The sequence below is a fragment of the Dipodomys spectabilis genome, unplaced genomic scaffold (genome assembly GCF_019054845.1).
Source record: "Dipodomys spectabilis isolate Male_0828 unplaced genomic scaffold, ASM1905484v1 ptg000158l, whole genome shotgun sequence".
Taxonomy (NCBI): Eukaryota; Metazoa; Chordata; class Mammalia; order Rodentia; family Heteromyidae; genus Dipodomys; species Dipodomys spectabilis.
Genome location: NW_024870835.1, coordinates 6149145 through 6168343, shown reverse-complemented (window position 1 = coordinate 6168343; position 19199 = coordinate 6149145). Strand labels below are relative to the sequence as shown.

Sequence of the window (19199 nt, the reverse complement as noted above, 5' to 3'; positions counted from 1 at the left end):
GAACATGTAGTAAAGTATGCAGAAATACATTTGGACTTTTACAATAGATGCAGGAAGCTTGACAAACAGTCTTTTAACTTTTATGGAGACTTTTAAAGAATTGGAGAATAGAGTGAAGCATAGTTACTTAAACCTTTTTATACTCAGTAGAAGGTAATACAGAAACCAAATTTTGTTTTTAAGATAAAATAAGCACGATTGTCCCTATTTAATCAAAGTTTATTCTAGTTTCATTGAAAATTCCCCAAACACTGAATGTAAGTAAACATTCTGTGAAAAAGATAGTATTATGCAGCTTGCATGTATACATATCTGCATATCAGAGCACAAAATATTGACATGATAATTGCAGTCAAGCCTGAGTGAACAGTGGCCTGTGGGAATTCATCTGGTGGTGTACCAACTGGATGGCTGCTCAGGACACAGTGTGAAATGCAACGTGCAAGTTAGCACTTTATTCAGCACAGGCAGGCATCATTAAAAATCCTTGGGGGCAGCCCTGGTGATGTGCAGATGTTAAAACAGTCTGTTCTGAAGTGCTGATATTTTTTAACATTATAAGAGACTTCTATGTTCCAGGTGAAAAACACTTGCACCATTATTAAAGGCATATAATAGATAATCTCTCCTAACTTGTCTAAGTGTCCTACATAGTGAATATTGAATATTTGCAGAACTATCTGGAAATGTAATTAAGAGAGAAAAGTACAAGAAAATCGGGAAATACTCATTTAATTATCAACACTAAACAAAATGTTTTTTCTTAAGTTTCAAATTTGTTTAGGTGAGTTATTAGAGAAATACATGTTATAATGTTATTCTGTAATATGTTAAATCTAAAGTTATATCTTGCTAAACTCTTATTTTTAATGCATTCATCAATATGCTATGATTTACAGACTTAGATACAGAAATTGTGTTCTCAACCAGAACTACTTGGTTGAACAGGGAGTTAAAAAAATGTCCTTTTTCATATGTGAAGTTTATTTCTCCAGCTCAAGCTTCAGCTTTTAGGTACTTTGAAATATTTAATTTACATTAAAAATAAAATATAGTTCTAAGTTCTAGATTATATAATAAAAGCTAAATCATAAGTAAAAATAAAATAGTTATTAAGTACACATGAATGTTTAAAATATTTTATTCCAACTTATTTGCTCAATTATTATACAAAATACTCTGTTCAATTTTTTTTTTTTTTTTTTTTTGGTCATAGGGCCTGAATTCTGGCCTGGGCACTGTCCCTCAGCTCTTCAGCTCAAGGCTAGTGTTCTACCACTTGAGCCACAGCACCACCTCTGGCTTTTTCTGTTTATGTGGTGCTGAGGAATCAAACCCAGGGCCTCATTCATGCAAGACAAACACTGAGCCACCTTCCCAGCCCTGTTCAATTATTTTTATTCAGAGTATAATTTTTTTCAGTAATCATGCTTTGTCTTTTGGGATTTTATCATTTCCTTTATGATGTATGTCTCAAGAGGGATTTGTGTTCTTGTATAATATAGTGAAATATAGTTGTAAGTATGTAACTTCTTTTTCAAGTTTTATTAGTGGATTGTTTGTAGATGCTATGATAGTAATTGTGCACATTCAAAATAGGAAAGTTGTTATAAAATACTTCATGACTAAAGGACAAATAATCTAATAATATAACTATTTTTTAAAATGAGTCTTTCAATTTTAGAACTTTCATGTTGACTAGAAATTAGGATTGTTTATAAGTGAAAGCCAATAATATATATATAAAAATCTGTATTTACAGTACTTACATGAAAAGTCCAAATGGCCTTATTTTATTTGTTGTTATTATCTATAAATTAAGATGAATTATCTTCAGTAACTTTTATTTTTTATTTTGTTTTCTAATTCATACCACTATCATTACCTCATTTACAGTTAAATGTTTCTTTTAGACTCTAATATTTCATTTTGACATCTCATTAAAAATGGGCTCAAACCCAGAAAATATGATATTGTCATACTCTATAATATATGACATGGTCTATAACACAATAACATTTTGCTTCTTAATGATTTTGAGTTTAGAAAAGTGGCAAAAATGTTAGTATGATAGTTCATGTCACTAAATAAAGCAATGTTAAATGTTTAAATAGGTAATACTCTTGGGAAAAGTGATTGGAGCTTTCATCTTGTACACATTTGACAGGCTCTCTTCTCTTCATTTTTCATCCTAAAGAAGTCTGCAAATATTCTTAGCTCACATCATTATTGCACATCAGTGGTTCTAATTAGCTAAACAGGAGTTTGTCTCAGTCATTGATCATCATCAACTTCTTGACAATGCCTTTTTTTTTTTAGAAACCTTTTGAAATGTCTTATAAAATGTAAAATACATATTAATTGAGTTGTTCAGGTAACAGCGATGTTTTAAACTATTTTTAAAATTTTGTTTTTAAACATAAACAATACTAAATTCATGTTGTAGCAAAATTTTCTCCTGGGATCATTTTCCTGTATCAAACATATTAGGTATCTCATATTATAAGAAGGCCCTACTGAGAACTTTTCTTAAACATTTGTAAATTAAAAAAATAAAATTACAAAATAGTTCTCCAGTATAGTTTTTTGTTATTGAAGTGTCCCTAAGACCTGTTATATTATATATGATGTTTACATTTAATTTATGGTCTATATATGTTATATTGTCTCATTCAGTTTATTGACAGGTAAATGTGTTTTTGTTTCTTGACTCCTAGACTTTAGTTGGCATTCATATCATTTGAAGTCTTGCCTCTGGCTGCTGTAACAAATACCATAGAATGAGCAGTTTTAAACAAGAAACAGTTATTTCTCATAGTTCTGGAAGTTAGGAAGTCCAAAGTTAAGTCGTCATCTGATTCAGTTCCAGATGAAGGCTCTTTTGCAAGTTGGGTTCATTCTTGTTCCAACCTTTTGTAGTAATGAGAGAGAGAGAGGATACTAAAGTCATTCATGAGGTACCTGTATTTGTGACCTAATTACCTCCCAAAGTCTCTATCTACAAATATCATCATTGGGGATCAGGGATTCAATATATAGATTTTGTGGGTGAGACAAACACATAGCACCTTCTTATATATAGGTTATTGGACCCTTTCTCAGTGTTTCTGATCCAGTGTGTCTTGGATGGGAGGCAGAACTTGCATTTCCATGCTACTCTGGCAACTTGTTAGGCTATATGTTTATGACAAGTAATAGAAAAATATCAATCTAATGTCCAATTCATTTGAAAGTTTAATAATGCTTTAATTGTTTTTTTGGTCTGCTATTAGTGATTAAATACAGGGACTTATGTTTGTTAGGCCAGAACTTTAACACTTGAGCCACACCTAAGGCCCTTTCAACATAGATTATTTTTAAGGTAGGGGGTCTAGCTTTATGCTTGGCCCAGCTTGGGTTTTGATTTACCTATTTGTACTCCTGTCACTGGGAATGACAGGCTCATGCCTCTGTGCTCAACAATTGGTTGAGATGGAGTCTTAGGATGTTTTGTTGTCTTGCTTGTCATAAGAGGGGTAGAGCTCTCATGATCTCATGATCTCTGCCTCTCAAGTAGCTAGGATTTCAAGTTTGAGCCACCATGCCCCTATGATGTATGTCTCAAGTGGGTTTTGTGCTCTTGTGCAATACTAATGATTTTATGATTCAAGTGATAATTTGAAGAGTATACATGAGTATTAGTCAGGCTACTGCCTGTCACTCATTTTTGGAAGTAGGCTACATTTCACTTTGTAAAAGACATAAGTTAAAGAAAGTATTTGAAGTCAGTGGATTGTAATTATGCATGAAATGTGCAATTAATGCATGGTACATAGAAAATAAGATAATAAAGCAAGATAAAGTACAAATAGCAAAAAATCTTAATAATGTATATCTTTGCAAAATTTCCAACATAGTTCGCTCAACTGTATGCCTATATCGAGAAAACTAAACATGGCTAGAGAAAAGTCCTGACCTATGGTAACACTGGTCCTTTGTAAGTTTATGACCACTAACTTGGTCTTTAATACTGCCTGGTTGTCATCTTTTTCCCCCTGTCCCCCTTAAACCATCCTTGGTCCCTAAAGTATTTTATTCTTCTCTTCAGCTTTGACTATTTTCTATTGGCTTCCTATACCACTAAGAAAACAGAAGCTTAGAAGAGATACTTATTTGCTCCTTCCAGTAACATATATACAAAGAATCTGAATATGTACTCCTAATATCTTTTTTTATACTGGTGTCTTAAGTCTAAACAAACTCTATCCACTAAAGCCTCAAGGACTCAGTGATGTCATACTAGAATCTCTCATTTACATCATGAGTATCTCTCTCCTGTTTTGGATCTTTCCTGGAACCACGTACACATACACTTTTCCTTATCTTAAAACTAACTTTTGGTATTTTAATTTCCTTGACTTACTGTTACATTTTGTGATTTATGTCTTTTCATTTGTAATTATGTTTATAGTCACCATTCTTACAAAACAGCTCTTGTTAAGATCATTAGTGATCTCAAATTGTAAATCTACCAGTTGACCCTGAGTCTTTGTCTTTTTTTTTTACTTTTTTTTTTTTATTGTGAAAATACCATACAGAGGGGTTACAATTACATGGGCAAGGTAATGAGTACATTTCTTATCAAGCATTGTTGCCTCCTCTTTTGTTTCCCCTTCCTATCCCTTCCCATCTCGCACCCCGCCCCCCACGCAACCCTCCCCCCCAAGGTTGTAAAGTTCATTTTCTGACATAACATCTTGTATATCTCATTGTTGCAATTTATCATAGATAAGATATGGAACCAACCCAGATGCCCCTCAGTAGATGAATGGATCAAGAAAATGTGGTATATATACAAAATGGAATTCTATGCCTCCATCAGAAAGAATGACATTGCCCCATTTGTTAGAAATGGGAAGACTTGGAAAAAATTATATTGAGTCTTTATCTTCTTAAACACATTTTCAGTATCTGATACAAGCAGTTGGGTTATTCCTTTCTTCTAGAAATATTTCATTAACTTATTTTCCACTATTAATTATCCTAATACACAACCGGTCTAGCTACTTCTTTATATTATTTACTGCTTTTATTTTTTAATACTTTTTTTCTTATCCTAATAAGTTGTAAATATTTGAGTTCTCCAAGACTCAAATATCAGGTATTTATCCAAAATCACTTCTTTGGATGATCCTTTGTACTCTTACAATCTAACATATATTTGAACTATTCTTAAACCTCTGTCTCAAGCATTAATTAGTGATTGAAGATTTGTTTTTTTCCCCCCATCTATTTGGATTTTGATTAAGGCATCTCAAACAATATAGCCAAATACAAATTTCTGGGATCTACATCCTTCTTTCTCTCTATTTCATATAATAGCTATCTACTTCTAGTGACTCAGAGAAAAATCTTGGAGATATTCTCTGTGGTTATATGTGTGTGTGCCAGCCAGTCCTGGGGCTTGAACTTAGGGCCTGGGTGCTAATCCTGAACTTTTCTTGCTCAAGACTAGCACTCTGTTGCCTAAGTCATAACTCCACTTTTTGGTAGTTAATTGGAGAAAAGAGTCTCAAAGACTTTCCTTCCGACCTAGCTTCAAATTGTAATCCTCAGATCTTCGCCTCCTAAGTAGCTAGGATTATAGATGTGAACCCCAGCACCTGGTTGTTGCAGATTTCTTTACTTTTCTTTCTTCTACCTCTTAAATAATGTTAGCTCTACTTTTAAAATATTCAAAATTTTTATCACTTCTCATCTATTTCTTATAGTTTAAAAAATTTTATTTTATTGTAAATGTGTGTGGCTAAGAGGTGACTATTATATGCACTGGCATCAGTGTCTTGTACTTGTTATTCTTATCATAATTAGACAAACTGTTGTCAGAGGTTTGTATAACTCTTATTTCCTTCCTTTAGATCTTTACCCAAATATGACCTTTAAGGAGGGCCATTTATTCTACATAGAGTAGTAAAAACCTTCTATAGTTGCCTTAATTTATTTTTATTATACTTGAAACTATTTGACATATTGCATTGACTTAGACAGCTTTTATAATATCTCTATACTGAAATGTTAGAATAAAAGTTAGTAGCCTTCCATGAAAGTAGCCATTTGATTCATTTTGTTCATATTTCACTTCAGTATCTCTAGCCCCTAGGCCAATACCTGTGTGATAAGTTCTTGATAAATACTTGTTGAATGAATTATGGATTAATATAGGTGTGAGTTTCTATTATTCTGGTTAATTTTCAATCTGATGATTATTTAATTTTAAAGCATTTTCATCAATGACCTCTTAAAATAATTGCTTTATCTTTTATTTTACTATTGCTATATTTGGTATGTTTTAGGGTATATTATAGTTTCTTAATGAAACAAACTTACATGGTTCAAATGTGATGATGATGATGATGATGATTATTTTTGTCGCTTGTGGAGTTTGAACTAAGGCCTGGCTATGGTCTCTTTAGCTCAGTGCTGACACTCTATCACTTTGAGCCACAGTGCCACTTCCAGTTGTCTTGTGGTTAAAGGGCCTTTAGTGTGTGTGTGTTTGTGCGTGTTTCAGTTGTTTTTGTTTTGTCTACGTAATTGTATCTTCATTGAACTAATGTATTGGTATGTGTAGGTTCATGTGTTTTGGATTTTTTTGTTACATCTTGAGAGAGAGGGTTGCTGTGACTGCTATTCCTTTCCTCTCCTCCTCTTTTTCTAATACCATTTTATCTGTAGAAATTTGATGGTTGTCACTGAATTGTCAACTTCAACTCAATCTGCCTTTCTGAGATAGATTTTATATTGGTAACTTTGGGATCTTTACCAAAAGTAACATGGGGATTCTGTTGTATTCAGTCAGTGCTCCAGCTGAGGGGTGTTTTGATCCAATTTCTGTTTCAGATGCTATGCATATAAACACTTGCAATTTTAGACTTTCATATAAACCTTACTTGTCAGCAAAGCTAGGCAGAAGCTTTTTCCAGCTTCTTCTCATGAATTTCAGGAGCCTCATCCTAGTCTGTATTTCAAAGTATAGCCTGTGTTCTACATGACCAAAGCATTTGTCTCCAAAGCCCAGCTCCTTCCCACTTCAGCTAACATCAGAACCTGAAGGACAGCAAATAGCATCTTCATCTCTAATTCTAGCTTTGTATTTCTGCCTAGTTTGTGATCCTCAAGGTATTCATACGCAAGATAACTTTGTCTTCAATTCTTTTGCTTTTTTTCTACTAGTATACATTTAGAGAAGTAAGGGAACTTCAAATGTGAATTAATGGTAATTAGAAGCCTAATTTAAGTACTTCTATAAACTGTTATTACCTCTGACCTTGTAACTCATATGGTATATTTTCGTGATTGATGTCCCTTCTGCTATCTCTTTGTGCCTTCTAAGGGATTTGCTGTATATCACTTTTGCTTTATTTTTTGAGTGTATTTTTTCTTTACCTGTACAATCTGTGATACATGGGAGAATTTTTTCCACCACTTTCTTTTTGTTTTACCTATTTTTCAAGTTTTTAAAAACGGTCCAGTAAAATTTCCCCAGTTATGAGGTAAATTAATGAGTGGAAGCCAGATTGTATTACCTCTTCAGGCCTTTCTTTGTTTCTTTTTCTTCTCTTCCTTTTCCTATTCAAAGATATATTTATTTTTAGAAGGTAATAGTTATTTATATTTGTTGGGATTTTCTTTTTTTTTTTTAGAGAACTATGCTTTGATTTTAAAACTACAATTTAGTTAGTAGTATTCTTAGAGACTAGAAATACATAGACAAATGTCAGAAATTCAAAATTTGTAGTCATAGAATACTGCTTATGAATCAATCTCTGGACCTCTCTTTTTTAAGACTTAAAAATGATAGTATTTTATCTTTTTGTGTATGCATAAAATATATTAACAGGAACATATTTACTTATTTATTCATTACTTTAAAGTGATGACTTTATGGTCCTTATAATAAAAGTTGAGTTGACTTTTTTATATAGCTAAGTCTAGAAATGAACTGTTCTTTTAGTATGAAGTTGTCTTCATGGTCAGCAGTGATAAGTTGCTGTCACTTGCCACAAGCTTTGTGAATTCTGAAAGGAATGTCAATCCAAGATAGTTTAACTTTGTGTATGTTGAAGCTACATTTACGATCAGGATATGAACATTTAAAAGATGAGATACGTACTGGGACAGTGTTAAAGTGGTATAGTATGCATGAATCCTTGGGTTTGATGTTTAGTATTAAGGGAAAAAAGGAATAGATAGCAATTATAAATAATAAACTCTCAACATACATTTTTTCATTTTAGAGAAAAACAGAAATCTGAAGCCAAAGACAGAAAAGTTCTAGAAATTCTACAAGTCAAGGATTCTAAAATACAGGAAATGGAACAGGTTGGTGTTCAAAATTATTAAAAATTAGCATGTTTGTTTCAGGCGATAGGTCATTAAAAGTTATTTGAAATTTTTTCACAATAATATAAAAATTGTTATAAAATCACTGTTTTGAGATCATTAAAATCTAATTGTTATTATACTTTGATTATAGCATATTTGTTTTCTACAGTAATATTTATTCATTCAAACTGTTAAGGTAATGTTGAAATTTTTAATAGTATTTATTATTTATATTTTTATTGTAGTTTTTCTTATGAGCAGTTGTCAGTTCTGAAATTTATGTATGTTCATGAGTCCAGTTATAGCAAAAATCAGCAAAATGGGATGACTCTGTTATCTTTTTGAAACTTGCATGTATGCATTATTCTAATTCTGTCTTTTGCATATAATCTGGAAATTATACAATAATACACAATTTTACGTATATGTAATTTGTATGTAATTTATAATCAGTACATTATTATTGCAATGGTGTGTGTGGCCAGGGCTTCCAGGAAACATTTCCAAAATTTAAACATTTCAAAAACAGTAGTAAAAATTTTTTTCTTTTAAATGGAGGTTCTGTAGTCTTACAGCAGTTATGCTTTTTTAACTTTTGATTGTGTTTTCTAATCAAAGAATTGTAAAAACTTTGATATAGAGGTGGTTATTGTTCTAGAAATTGTTTAAATTGTTTTATTATAGGATAAAAATGATAATTAATTTAGATAAGAGATTCAGTGGTTTTCTATTGCCTTCATCTTTCTAAATTGTTTTTGAAGTGTAATATAGATTTCAGTATGACACATAGATTTGAAATTTGCACTTACCCCAAGATTGTATTTTTATCTAAAACAAAACCATAATTGTTACTAGAATAGTTTTGGCATTCTTTGTAATGCTCTGATGTTAACTTTGTACTGCTTTTGTAAATGTTCTTCTCTTTTCCATAGAAACAATATCATACATTGTTAACATTCTTATCACTGTGACAAAGTACTTGACAAAGCAACTTTATGGTGGGAAGATTTATTTTTGTTCACGTTTCAGAGATTTTAGTCTATTATGGTAGTGATTGTGGTATAGCAGAGGTGGCCAGGAAGCACAAAGAGAATGCAGGGGCTAGCATATTTTCTCCTTTTCCCTTTCATTCCATTTGGGACCCCAACCTATTGGATAGTGCTGTTCATATTTAGGGCAGATTTCCTTTACCTTATCCGTTTTGGAAATACGCCACTTCACATTCATACCCCTCCCATTTTCCTACTCTTCCTCCTTTCTTCTTTTTCTCCTTCCCTCCCTTCTTATTTTATTCCCTCCCTTCTTCCTGGGTATGTATGTGAAGTGAATCAAGATGGCTAATCAAAAATAACCATCACAATTCCACCCTTGTATACTTTGACACCCAAATATACATCTTCTTAGACCATAACATTCCACCACATGAGTCTATGGGAGACATTTCATATTCAAACCATAACATTCCAGTTCAACTCCAAAAGGTTCACTTCTGTCTCATAAAGAAAAATGTATTTAGTTTATCTCCAAGAGTCTCCATAGTCTTCATAGTTCTAGAATTGCTTAAAAGTGTAAGTTTTAACTGTCTGCTGGAATTCACGATTAATTGAGTGCCTATTAAAATCAAAAGGAAAATTAAATAATTCAGGTCAACAATGGCACAGAATAAATATTTCTGTTCCCTATGGTGGCATAGAAACTGGGATGGCACCAAAGCAAAAACAGTACTCAGGAAGGCAGATTAATCCCATAGCTCCATATCTAGCATCTATGCCCCAAGGACTTGGGCAGTCCTGGTTGGTTGAAGCCTACAGGATCTCTCTTAGGCCAGTTCTGCCCACTGTCTACAGTATATTTTGGCAGATGTTTCACATTTCTTGCATATTGTAAGCTTCTTTGTCTCCATTACATTTTGTCTTCACTTTCATAGCTTCCTGCCTTGCCCCTTCAGGGGCTTCCTGACATGAATGTTGTCTAGCCTCTCTGGACTATCTTCAAAATATGGTGGAAGCCTCAGTGACCCTGTAACTCTCATTCTGTATCTCTGCAAAATGGGTGTCATTTGGGATGTCAAGGAAATGTATATTTCCTTGTTGTAGTGCAGTTTTTGGCCCCTCCCTCTTTCCTTCCCCCCTTCTCTCCTTCCCCCCTTCTCTCCTTCCCTCCCTCCCTCCCTCCCTCCCTCCCTCCCTCCCTCCCTCCCTCCCTCCCTCCTTCCCTCCTTCCCTCCTTCCCTCCTTCCTTCCTTCCTTCCTTCCTTCCTCCTTCCTTCCTTCCTTCCCTCCCGCCCGCCTGCCTGCCTTCTTTCCTTTCTCTCCCGTTGCCTCTTTCCTCCCTCCCATCTTCCCTTCCTCCTTTCCTCCTTCTTACTCTCTCCCTTCACTTCCTCCCTTCCTCCCTCCTTCCTTCTACTGGGCTTGAATTCGAGGTTGTACAGTTTTGCTTCAGTGTGTGTGTGTGTGTGTGTGTGTGTGTGTGTGTATGTGTGTGTGTGTGTGTGTTCTGGGGCTTGAACTCAGGGCCTGGGCACTGCCTCAAAGCCAGTATAGCTCTACCACTTGAGCAGTAGCTCTACTTCTGCTTCCTGGTGGTTATTTGGAGACAAGTCTTACAGACTTCCCTGCCCCATCTGGCTTCAAATCTTGATCCTCAGTTCTCAGCTTCCCAAGTAGCTAGTGTTACAGATGTGACCCTGAACACCCTTTGCTCAAGTTTTTCATTCATTTCATAATACTTGAGGCATACCTATAGTCTGTATTAGGCTGACTTTGAACAGTTAAAATTGCTTCAAAAGCTATACTTTTCTCAACTTTAGAGGTGTTCATTTTCTATGTACATTAGAAATTTCCAAATTGTCTTGCTTTGCTTTTTGATCAGAATTATCACGATAACCCTTACTAAAAGTTGTTAGCAATAGATGAGATTCAACTAGAATAAAGAGCTTGAAATTTCTTCTACCAAATTGCTTTGTCTCCTTTAAACTCATCCTCCCACAAAATATCAGGACATGGACAAAGGGTATCTTTGTTAGAATGTAACACAAATACCTTCTGGTCATATTCTCAAATTAGCCCTCATTTATATCTGAACCCTCATAAGCATAGTCTTTACTATATTACTTAACATTCTGACCTTATGAGCTCCCATGAGACTCTTCCACAGTGTTCTAAGGCTTCTTCAGTCTGTATCTCTAAACTTTTAGAACTTCTCCCCAAACCAGTTCCAAAAGTTTCTGAACCATACTACATGTTGCTTCAGGTAGTCAGCAGTGGTGACTTCACCACTTCACATATCAATACCTGATGGAAACAACTTAAGGAACTTTCAGAGATTCCCTCACAATAGGGTGGGCATAAATGAGAAGAGTAGATCTCCTCATGGTAACCAGGAAGCAGAGTTATTTAGAGTGTTTTTTTTCTTATTTCTTTTTTTTATTCCATCTACACTTCTAGCCTATGGGGTGGTGCTGCCTATGTTTAGGATAGCTTCCTCTCCTTAGTTGATTCTCTCTAAAAACACTTTTATGGACAGACCCAGATTTCTTTATACATCTTCTAGAAGATTATTAGTACAATAAAGTTGACAATCAGGATTAACCATTACACATACAGCAAGCCTGAGTTAGTCATAGATTTATAATGTGCTTTTGAACAAGTGCTATCAAGAAAATAAAAGAAATTTAAAAAATGCAAATTCCAAATTCCTATATTTACATTACACAGTTCAATTGATGTAGAGAAATCCTTAAACTTAGATTATCATCAGTTATGTATGAATCACTATATTTCCTACTGAGTGTTCTTGTATCCTTAATTTTATAAAAATATGCCTCCTTCAAGTGCAGTAGTATAACTCTTCGAAAAATTAATTTATATACCAAGAAGTTGAACATGTGTTGTTGAGAAGGTAGAGAGATCAAGATATGGTAGGGCTGGTGAAGGGAGAGGGGAAGGGTAGGTGAATGCAGTTACAATACTCAATATACATATGTGAAAGTGGAACCAGCTATCTTGGAGGATGTGGGTGGGGTTAGGAGAGATAAGAAAGAATGATGGAAAGGGCGATATTTATTAAAATATCTTATACTCATAATTGATGCCCTTTAGTTTTACAACTGCTTAAGGATAACTAAAAAAATAATAAATATGTCTCCTGAATAGCAAATAATGCTCCAAAGTAAGGTAAAGTTATGGAAATCCTTCCAAGCCAGAGAGATAATATAATTTCTTAATTAAAGATAAGAAGTGAAAATTTTAGGCTTGTTGATGTCTTTTTAGTGAAAGTTGGGTGGCATTAAGGAAAAATGAATCAATCATTCTTAATTTAGTACTGAACTGCATGCACTCTGGGTATTTGTATTATTTTCTCAATGGCAGTTTCTTTGGAACCATATACCCACAGATAGCAACAGTTTACTGTACTATTAAAATTATTTGACTTTTACTGGGTGCCAGTGGTTCATGCCTATAATTCTAGCCAATTCTAGCTTCTCTTTTCTGGAGGGGGCAGAGAGGTGGTTTTGATAGTGTTATGATTAGGTCTTCAATTTTATTGAGCTTCTAGACTGTTACTAACATAATGTTTCTTAGTTTTCTCTTATGTCTTTCCTTCCTCAGGAGAGATACAAAGACAAGATTATGTGAAGGTAAGATAATATGCTTGTCTTTGGATATTTCCATTGGTTAGGTTCTAGTAAAACCCCATTAAACTGGCCTCTGATAAGCCAGTTTCACATAAGGGTTGGTCTTGTTTAAAAAAAATTCTCTGTATTTTAAAATGACTACTTTTTCACTTCCCTACTGGCAGCAGAAAGGGATTTTTCTTCTATCTTCTTGTGACAGTGTTCTTATAAATAACTTACCAAGTGTGCACCTGTCTTCTTTCACTCAAGACTAAACTTTCCTAAACCTTTTAACACTTGAAATATTTTATACTCATCCTCTGATAGTTTGGTTATGTTTTCCTATCATGTCATTGGCTCCTGTGGAACTTTGAATGCTGGCCTTCCAATCTGGTTAATTCTTTGAATTTGCTATTTTTTTTGAGAGTATTAATACAGTTTGCCCATGACCTCAATTCTCTGATGAATCTTAGTTTAGCTTCTTCTTGTATGAATAGAGATATGACTTCCAGCTTCCTTATATACTAGATTAGAAACTGTATATCCCATTATTAAGTTTGGTTGTTTCACTGAGTAATAATAAATAATTCTTTTATTTTATAATTTAAATTTTATTATAAAAGTGTAGAGAGGGGTTACAGTTACATAAGTAAGGTAATGAGTGCATTCCTTTTTGAGCAGTATTAACTCCTCCTCATTTTCTCCCAGTTTTGCCCCTCCTAATCCTCTTCCCCCCAAGTTGTAAAGTTCATTTCCAACATGATGTCTAGTGAATATCACTGTTTGCATTGTTTTACCATTTGTCCCAACACTTCTTTGATTCCCCTTCTTGTCCACAAATTAGATAAACTTATACACACGACAAAGGGTAGAGAAATTAAAAAAAACAGTGACAACAGGGGGAATAAAACAAAAGAGAAAAAAGAAAGAAACAATAAAAAGCTTCTTAGCCAGGTGCTGGTGGCTCACGCCTGTAATTCTAGCTACTCCAGAGGCTGAGATCTGAGGATCATGATTCAAAGCCAGCCCAGACAGGAAAGTCCGTGAGACTCTTACCTCTAATAAACCACTAGAAAACTGGAAGTGGCGCTGTGGTTCTAACTGTAGAGAGCACACCTTGAACTGAAGAGTACAGGGACAGCTGCCAGTCCCAGAGTTCAAGCCCCATGACTGACAAAAAACAAAAAAAACCCAAACTTCTTGTTTCTACTTCTTGGAGTTCATTTTGATAAGCATCATATTATATAGTCATATGTACATAGCTTCGGGCCATTGTGATCCTCTCTGAAGGATACCCTCCTTCGTTTCAGAGTGCAAATGCTTAGAGTGCTGTTTAATTAATCATGTCCAAGTGTAATTTTTGTCTTTTACTATGCATTGTATTAACATGTAGAGTTATAGACATATTCTAGTTATCATAAATGAGGAAAACCATGCAGCCTATGTTTCTTTGGGTCTGGCATACTGCACTTAAATTCTTTCCAAGTCTTTCTATTTCCTTACAAATAGGGCAATATAATTCTTTCTGATGGAAGCACAGAATTCCGTTGTGTATATAGACCACATTTTCTCCATCCATTCATCTGCTGCAGTGTATCTGGGTTGATTCCATATCTTAACTGTGCTAAAAAAAATGCTGCAATGAACATGGTTGTGCTGATGACATTAGTGTGGTCTGGTTTGTGTTCATTTGAGTAAATGCCCAGGAGTAGGATTTCTGGTGCTGTGTTTAGTCTTTTGAGTTACCTCCATACTGCTTTCCAGAGTGGGTGAACAAGTTTACATTCCCACCAACTAAATAGTTTAAAAAATATTTTTATAACAAAATTTGATCTATGGACTTTAGTAGCCATTTGAGTGACAATTTCTTTAGCTTAAGTTTTTACAGTATATCTGGCCAACTTGCTAGAAAGTTATTCTACTCACTTTTTTTTTTTTTGCGTGGGGCGGGAGGTAGGGAGGTCTAATCTTGGAGTCTTTATTATATAGTTAGCAGTTTGCAGACAGCCCATTATAACAAAGACCTGAAGCCCACAAATACACTCAAATATACTAGGAAACAGGCCAGAGAGGAAAGAAAGAACAAAAACAATACCAACAAACCAATTCAGCTCCAATGGAGAGCTGAATTGGGATGCCATGATGACCAGACCAGAGACAAGCCAGGAGACATGAACAAGAAGACACATGGCATGGTGTCTTACTCCTTTTTAAAACATGGTTGCAGAAAAACTTCCCTAAAAGTATAGTCTATTTGATAGAAATTTCTTTTGGTAAGACTGTCCTAGTAAGTGAGTGTTCCTTTGCTCAATCAGATAGAAAAATCATAAAAAGGTGCAGTTCTGTTCAGTGGTATGAGCTTTTAGCTCTTAGTGTTAGCAGCTTAGTGTCACTAGCTCTCACCATTACCAGACATTAATGCTTCTAGCCCGGCCAAGGCTCCACTGCTGTACTTGTGAAATCATGAAATAATAAAAATGCAAAGCAAAGCCATCGAACAAGGCTTTATTGGGATTTACATGGTAGCACAAGGAAATTAGAAAATGGGAAAATTTTTTTCCCATACTGGCTCCCTGAGGATCTAAAGAATAAAGCTTCTATAGGCAAAATGGGCAGAGTGGCATAGATGCAGTCGGGTATTGATGGTAGTTTCTACATTAGTTTTCCTAGTTCTCTTGGCACTGGGGTTGGCCATGGATGCCATTTGCATATGGATGTTGGATTCCTCTGCACATGTAGTAAGGGTAGGCCAGTACTACCACCCCAGGAGGCTGTAGGACAATCCCTGGCAAACCAGGGAGGAAACTAGTGATATCAGAGGAGTCAGTTGCAGAAGGAGCAGCAGCTATCACCAGAGAAGTCATAACAATTGTTGCAGTAGCATCAGCATCAGTGATGGGAGCCTCTGAAGTGACCATGGCAGATATAGTTGTGGTAGCAAAGGTAGATGCACAGTGGTCCATGTGGCTGCTGAAGAAGCAGTAGAGGCAATGGTTGCCCCTACATCTTCAAAAATAGTACAGTTGAAATTGAGGGAAGGAAAAAAAATAAAAATAAAAAGAAATTGAGGGAAGGTGGTTGCTGCTTCAGCTGCAGATATGGCAGTGACAGTGCCCTTTCTGTTTTGATTTTTGCTCAACCTACACAGGTCCTGCAGGCCGCGTATGTCTGTCTGACTCCACCTTAGCTCAGTGGTAGCTGTCAGCACAGCAGTCAGCCCTGGGGCACAATTTGTATTGTTTTTCTGTAGTCTGGGCAGCTTTGGCCACCTGCGAAATTAACTCCGTCCAAGGGGGGAAAAATGAACAGGACCTCTCTACCTTCAAACAAAAGCAAGCACATAAACCTTAGAGGGTTGGGCCCTTCCTATTTTGTCTCAAGATTATACTTCAGCTTTGTCACTGTTAGAAAATGAGTTATGTCATGAATTTCTCTTCTAGATCTCACTCAATAATACAGATTTTGATAATGTGATTGAATTTAATTAAATAATTGTTGAAAATTTTTCTTCCTAGAAGACAGTTGTTATTTTCAATCACAGTTTTCTTATTCCTTCCCCTTTCTTCCTTTATCATTGTTTACTTCTCTGGTTTTTTTATATTAAAAACTTGCCCATTTTGAAAGTAGGTCAGCATTAATAATAAATTAATTACACTCCAATACTGGCTGGTAGAGTTTTAGGTTGTATGCTGTATTACTCCCTTTTTTCCAACATCATACTATTATTCTCTTCTTACTCTGTAGTTTTCTCTTGACCATTATTTGAATTATTCATTTCTTCGCTAATCCATAATAAAAAATTTGTTCCAGACATACTCTTGTCACCATTTATGGTTTTAATATGAACTTAAAGTCAGACTATTAAGAATTCATCTAGATAGGTTTTTTTAGAAAGGTTCATAATGCTAAATTTTTAACTGTATATTCCTATGTTTATTTGAAGTAGATCATTAGAAATTTATTTCCTTAGGAAAATTCGTTAGCTTTTAGAATAGTATTTTTTTTAGAAATTTTATTGTAAAGGTGATGTACAGAGGGGTTACAGTTACATGTCAGGTAATAAATACATTTCCTTTTGAACAGTTTTATCCACTATGTTCTCTCCCAGTTTTTCCCCTCCCATTTTTCCTTTCCCCAAGTTCATTTCCAACATAGTGTGTAGTGAATGTCACTGCTGAATTCGTTCACCCTTTGTGCCATGAGTAATACATTTTGAGTTTAATTTATTCTTTTCTAGAGTGCGTCTTTGTATAGCATTACTGATTATGCAACATAATATCACATAATACTAAAGAATTATTAGTATATAATATCTGATGAACTAAGAACCCATGTTATGCATTTTTACTTAGATTAGACCTATGTTTTTGTTAATAAATTACTGAGTTCATTCAAGTGCAGAACTTTACATTATTAAATGATCTCATGCACTAACTTGCCAGGTATAAGTTACCTTTTAGGGTTAATGTCTATTAGAGTTCCTTTTTAATAGGAATACCATTTTAAGCTTAGTAAGTTGGTTAATGTCCACTTTTTTTCTACAGTCTAAATAAATTCAAGAAGATGATAGTTATTTATACTTACTGTTTCTTTACTGGAAGGATATGCCTATGGATGTTTTTGAAAGGGTCTTAGTATTTATTATGTTTGAATTCATCACTCAGCAACAATCTCATCTGTAGATAAGTAGTTTGGAAGAGTATGTAGAGAGTTAATTGGAAAAACTAGGTATTATGTACAAATGAATAATATAAGCAATATAGAAATTTAGAAATGGCAACTATTACAAAATTCTGGAACAGCAGAGGAGATTTTTCATGCAGGATTGAAGAGCTAGGAGTTGAATATTCTTTGTTTTAGCAGTTGAGTTTTTTCTTCTTTTCTTTATTTCTTTGTTATTTTATTTTATTTTTTTAAGACAAACTCTTGCTATATAGTTCAGGCTGGCCTGGAACTAAATTTTATTCCAGACTGGCCTAGATTATTGATCTTTTTGGCTCAGCATTCTGAGTGCTGGAATTATAGGTGTGTACTACAAACTGCTTAGTATTTAAGTTTTGAAGATGAAGATTTAGATGACAAGTAGAAAAATAGACTATGAATTATGGTTGGATTGTAAATTATTTTTGGACCATTTTTATGTATCTATTTTTATGTTGTTTAGTTGATGTCAGACACATTTTGATGTGACCTAATAATTAAAATTGGAAATAAAAAATAAAACTATTCTCACTTTATTTGTAAAGAAAATTCCTGAGCCTGAGTCATAAGTGTTGGTGGGGAGAATGGTGTGTTGGGAACTTTTGAATATAGCCTATGACTTAGCAGTTTCTCTTGAATATTATAACCTAGTGAAATGCGTTTTATTTCATGATCCTGTATATAAACACTATATGAATATTTGAAATAACATATCTTTACTACATACAATAAAGTTAAACATACAAGAAGGCTTAATTAAAATGTGAATTTCAAAATATTTAAATGAAATTAAAATTCCAAATTAAACACACAAGAACTTAGGAAATATTTTAATCTATCTAATATGTCTTTTGCTTTTAAAGTTTATTCTTCTGTTTTCTCTTGCTAAGAATTTATATATAATTTTGATATTTTCTATTGTTTATTTGGTGCTAATGGAAATAGAACTCAGGACTGGAACTTGCTAGATTGGCACTGGAACCATTCTCCCAGCCTCCTTTTGCATTGGTTATTTTCAAGGTAGAGTCCCATTGTGTTTTGGGAGTGTGATTTTCCTACTTCTAAGACTCTGAGGATGAAAGGAACACATTGATGGGCCTAGTCATTGTCTTTTTCTTACCATAAGGATTATAGGCTAATACCATGGTGCTGTCACTGATTGATACGGAGTCTCTTGGACCTCATTTTTTCCAGAGCTCTCTTTGAATCACTCTGTCCCAATCTCTACCTCCCAATTAGTTAGGATTACAGACTTGAGTCATTGTGCATAGCTGTATTTTATTCTTTAAAGGCTGATTAGATTACAAAACTGATTGTATGATCCATTTCTGTATTGCAGTCTATAGTTAAAAAAACTACTTGAGAGAAATTTTTGCTACTAGGTATCCGTACTCCCAATTGTTCATAGCTGCATTGTTTTTAAACCTGTTTTCCTCAAATGAAAAACCATTGAAATATATACTAACAGAAGACAGGTAAATATATTATACATATAGATATATATATTAAACACCAA

At 34.3% G+C, this 19199-nt stretch overlaps 1 protein-coding gene across 5 annotated transcripts in view; it reads left to right on the top strand.

Moving 5' to 3' along the window:
• The window catches only part of Cntln (centlein), a 199069-nt gene that overhangs the window by 22995 nt on the left and 156875 nt on the right, over positions 1-19199 (top strand). For all 5 annotated transcript variants that reach the window (XM_042692951.1, XM_042692950.1, XM_042692948.1 and 2 more), the window contains exon 3: positions 8277-8361. In XM_042692951.1, the coding sequence (XP_042548885.1) occupies positions 8277-8361 (85 nt within the window). The remainder of the gene's footprint in view (positions 1-8276; positions 8362-19199) is intronic.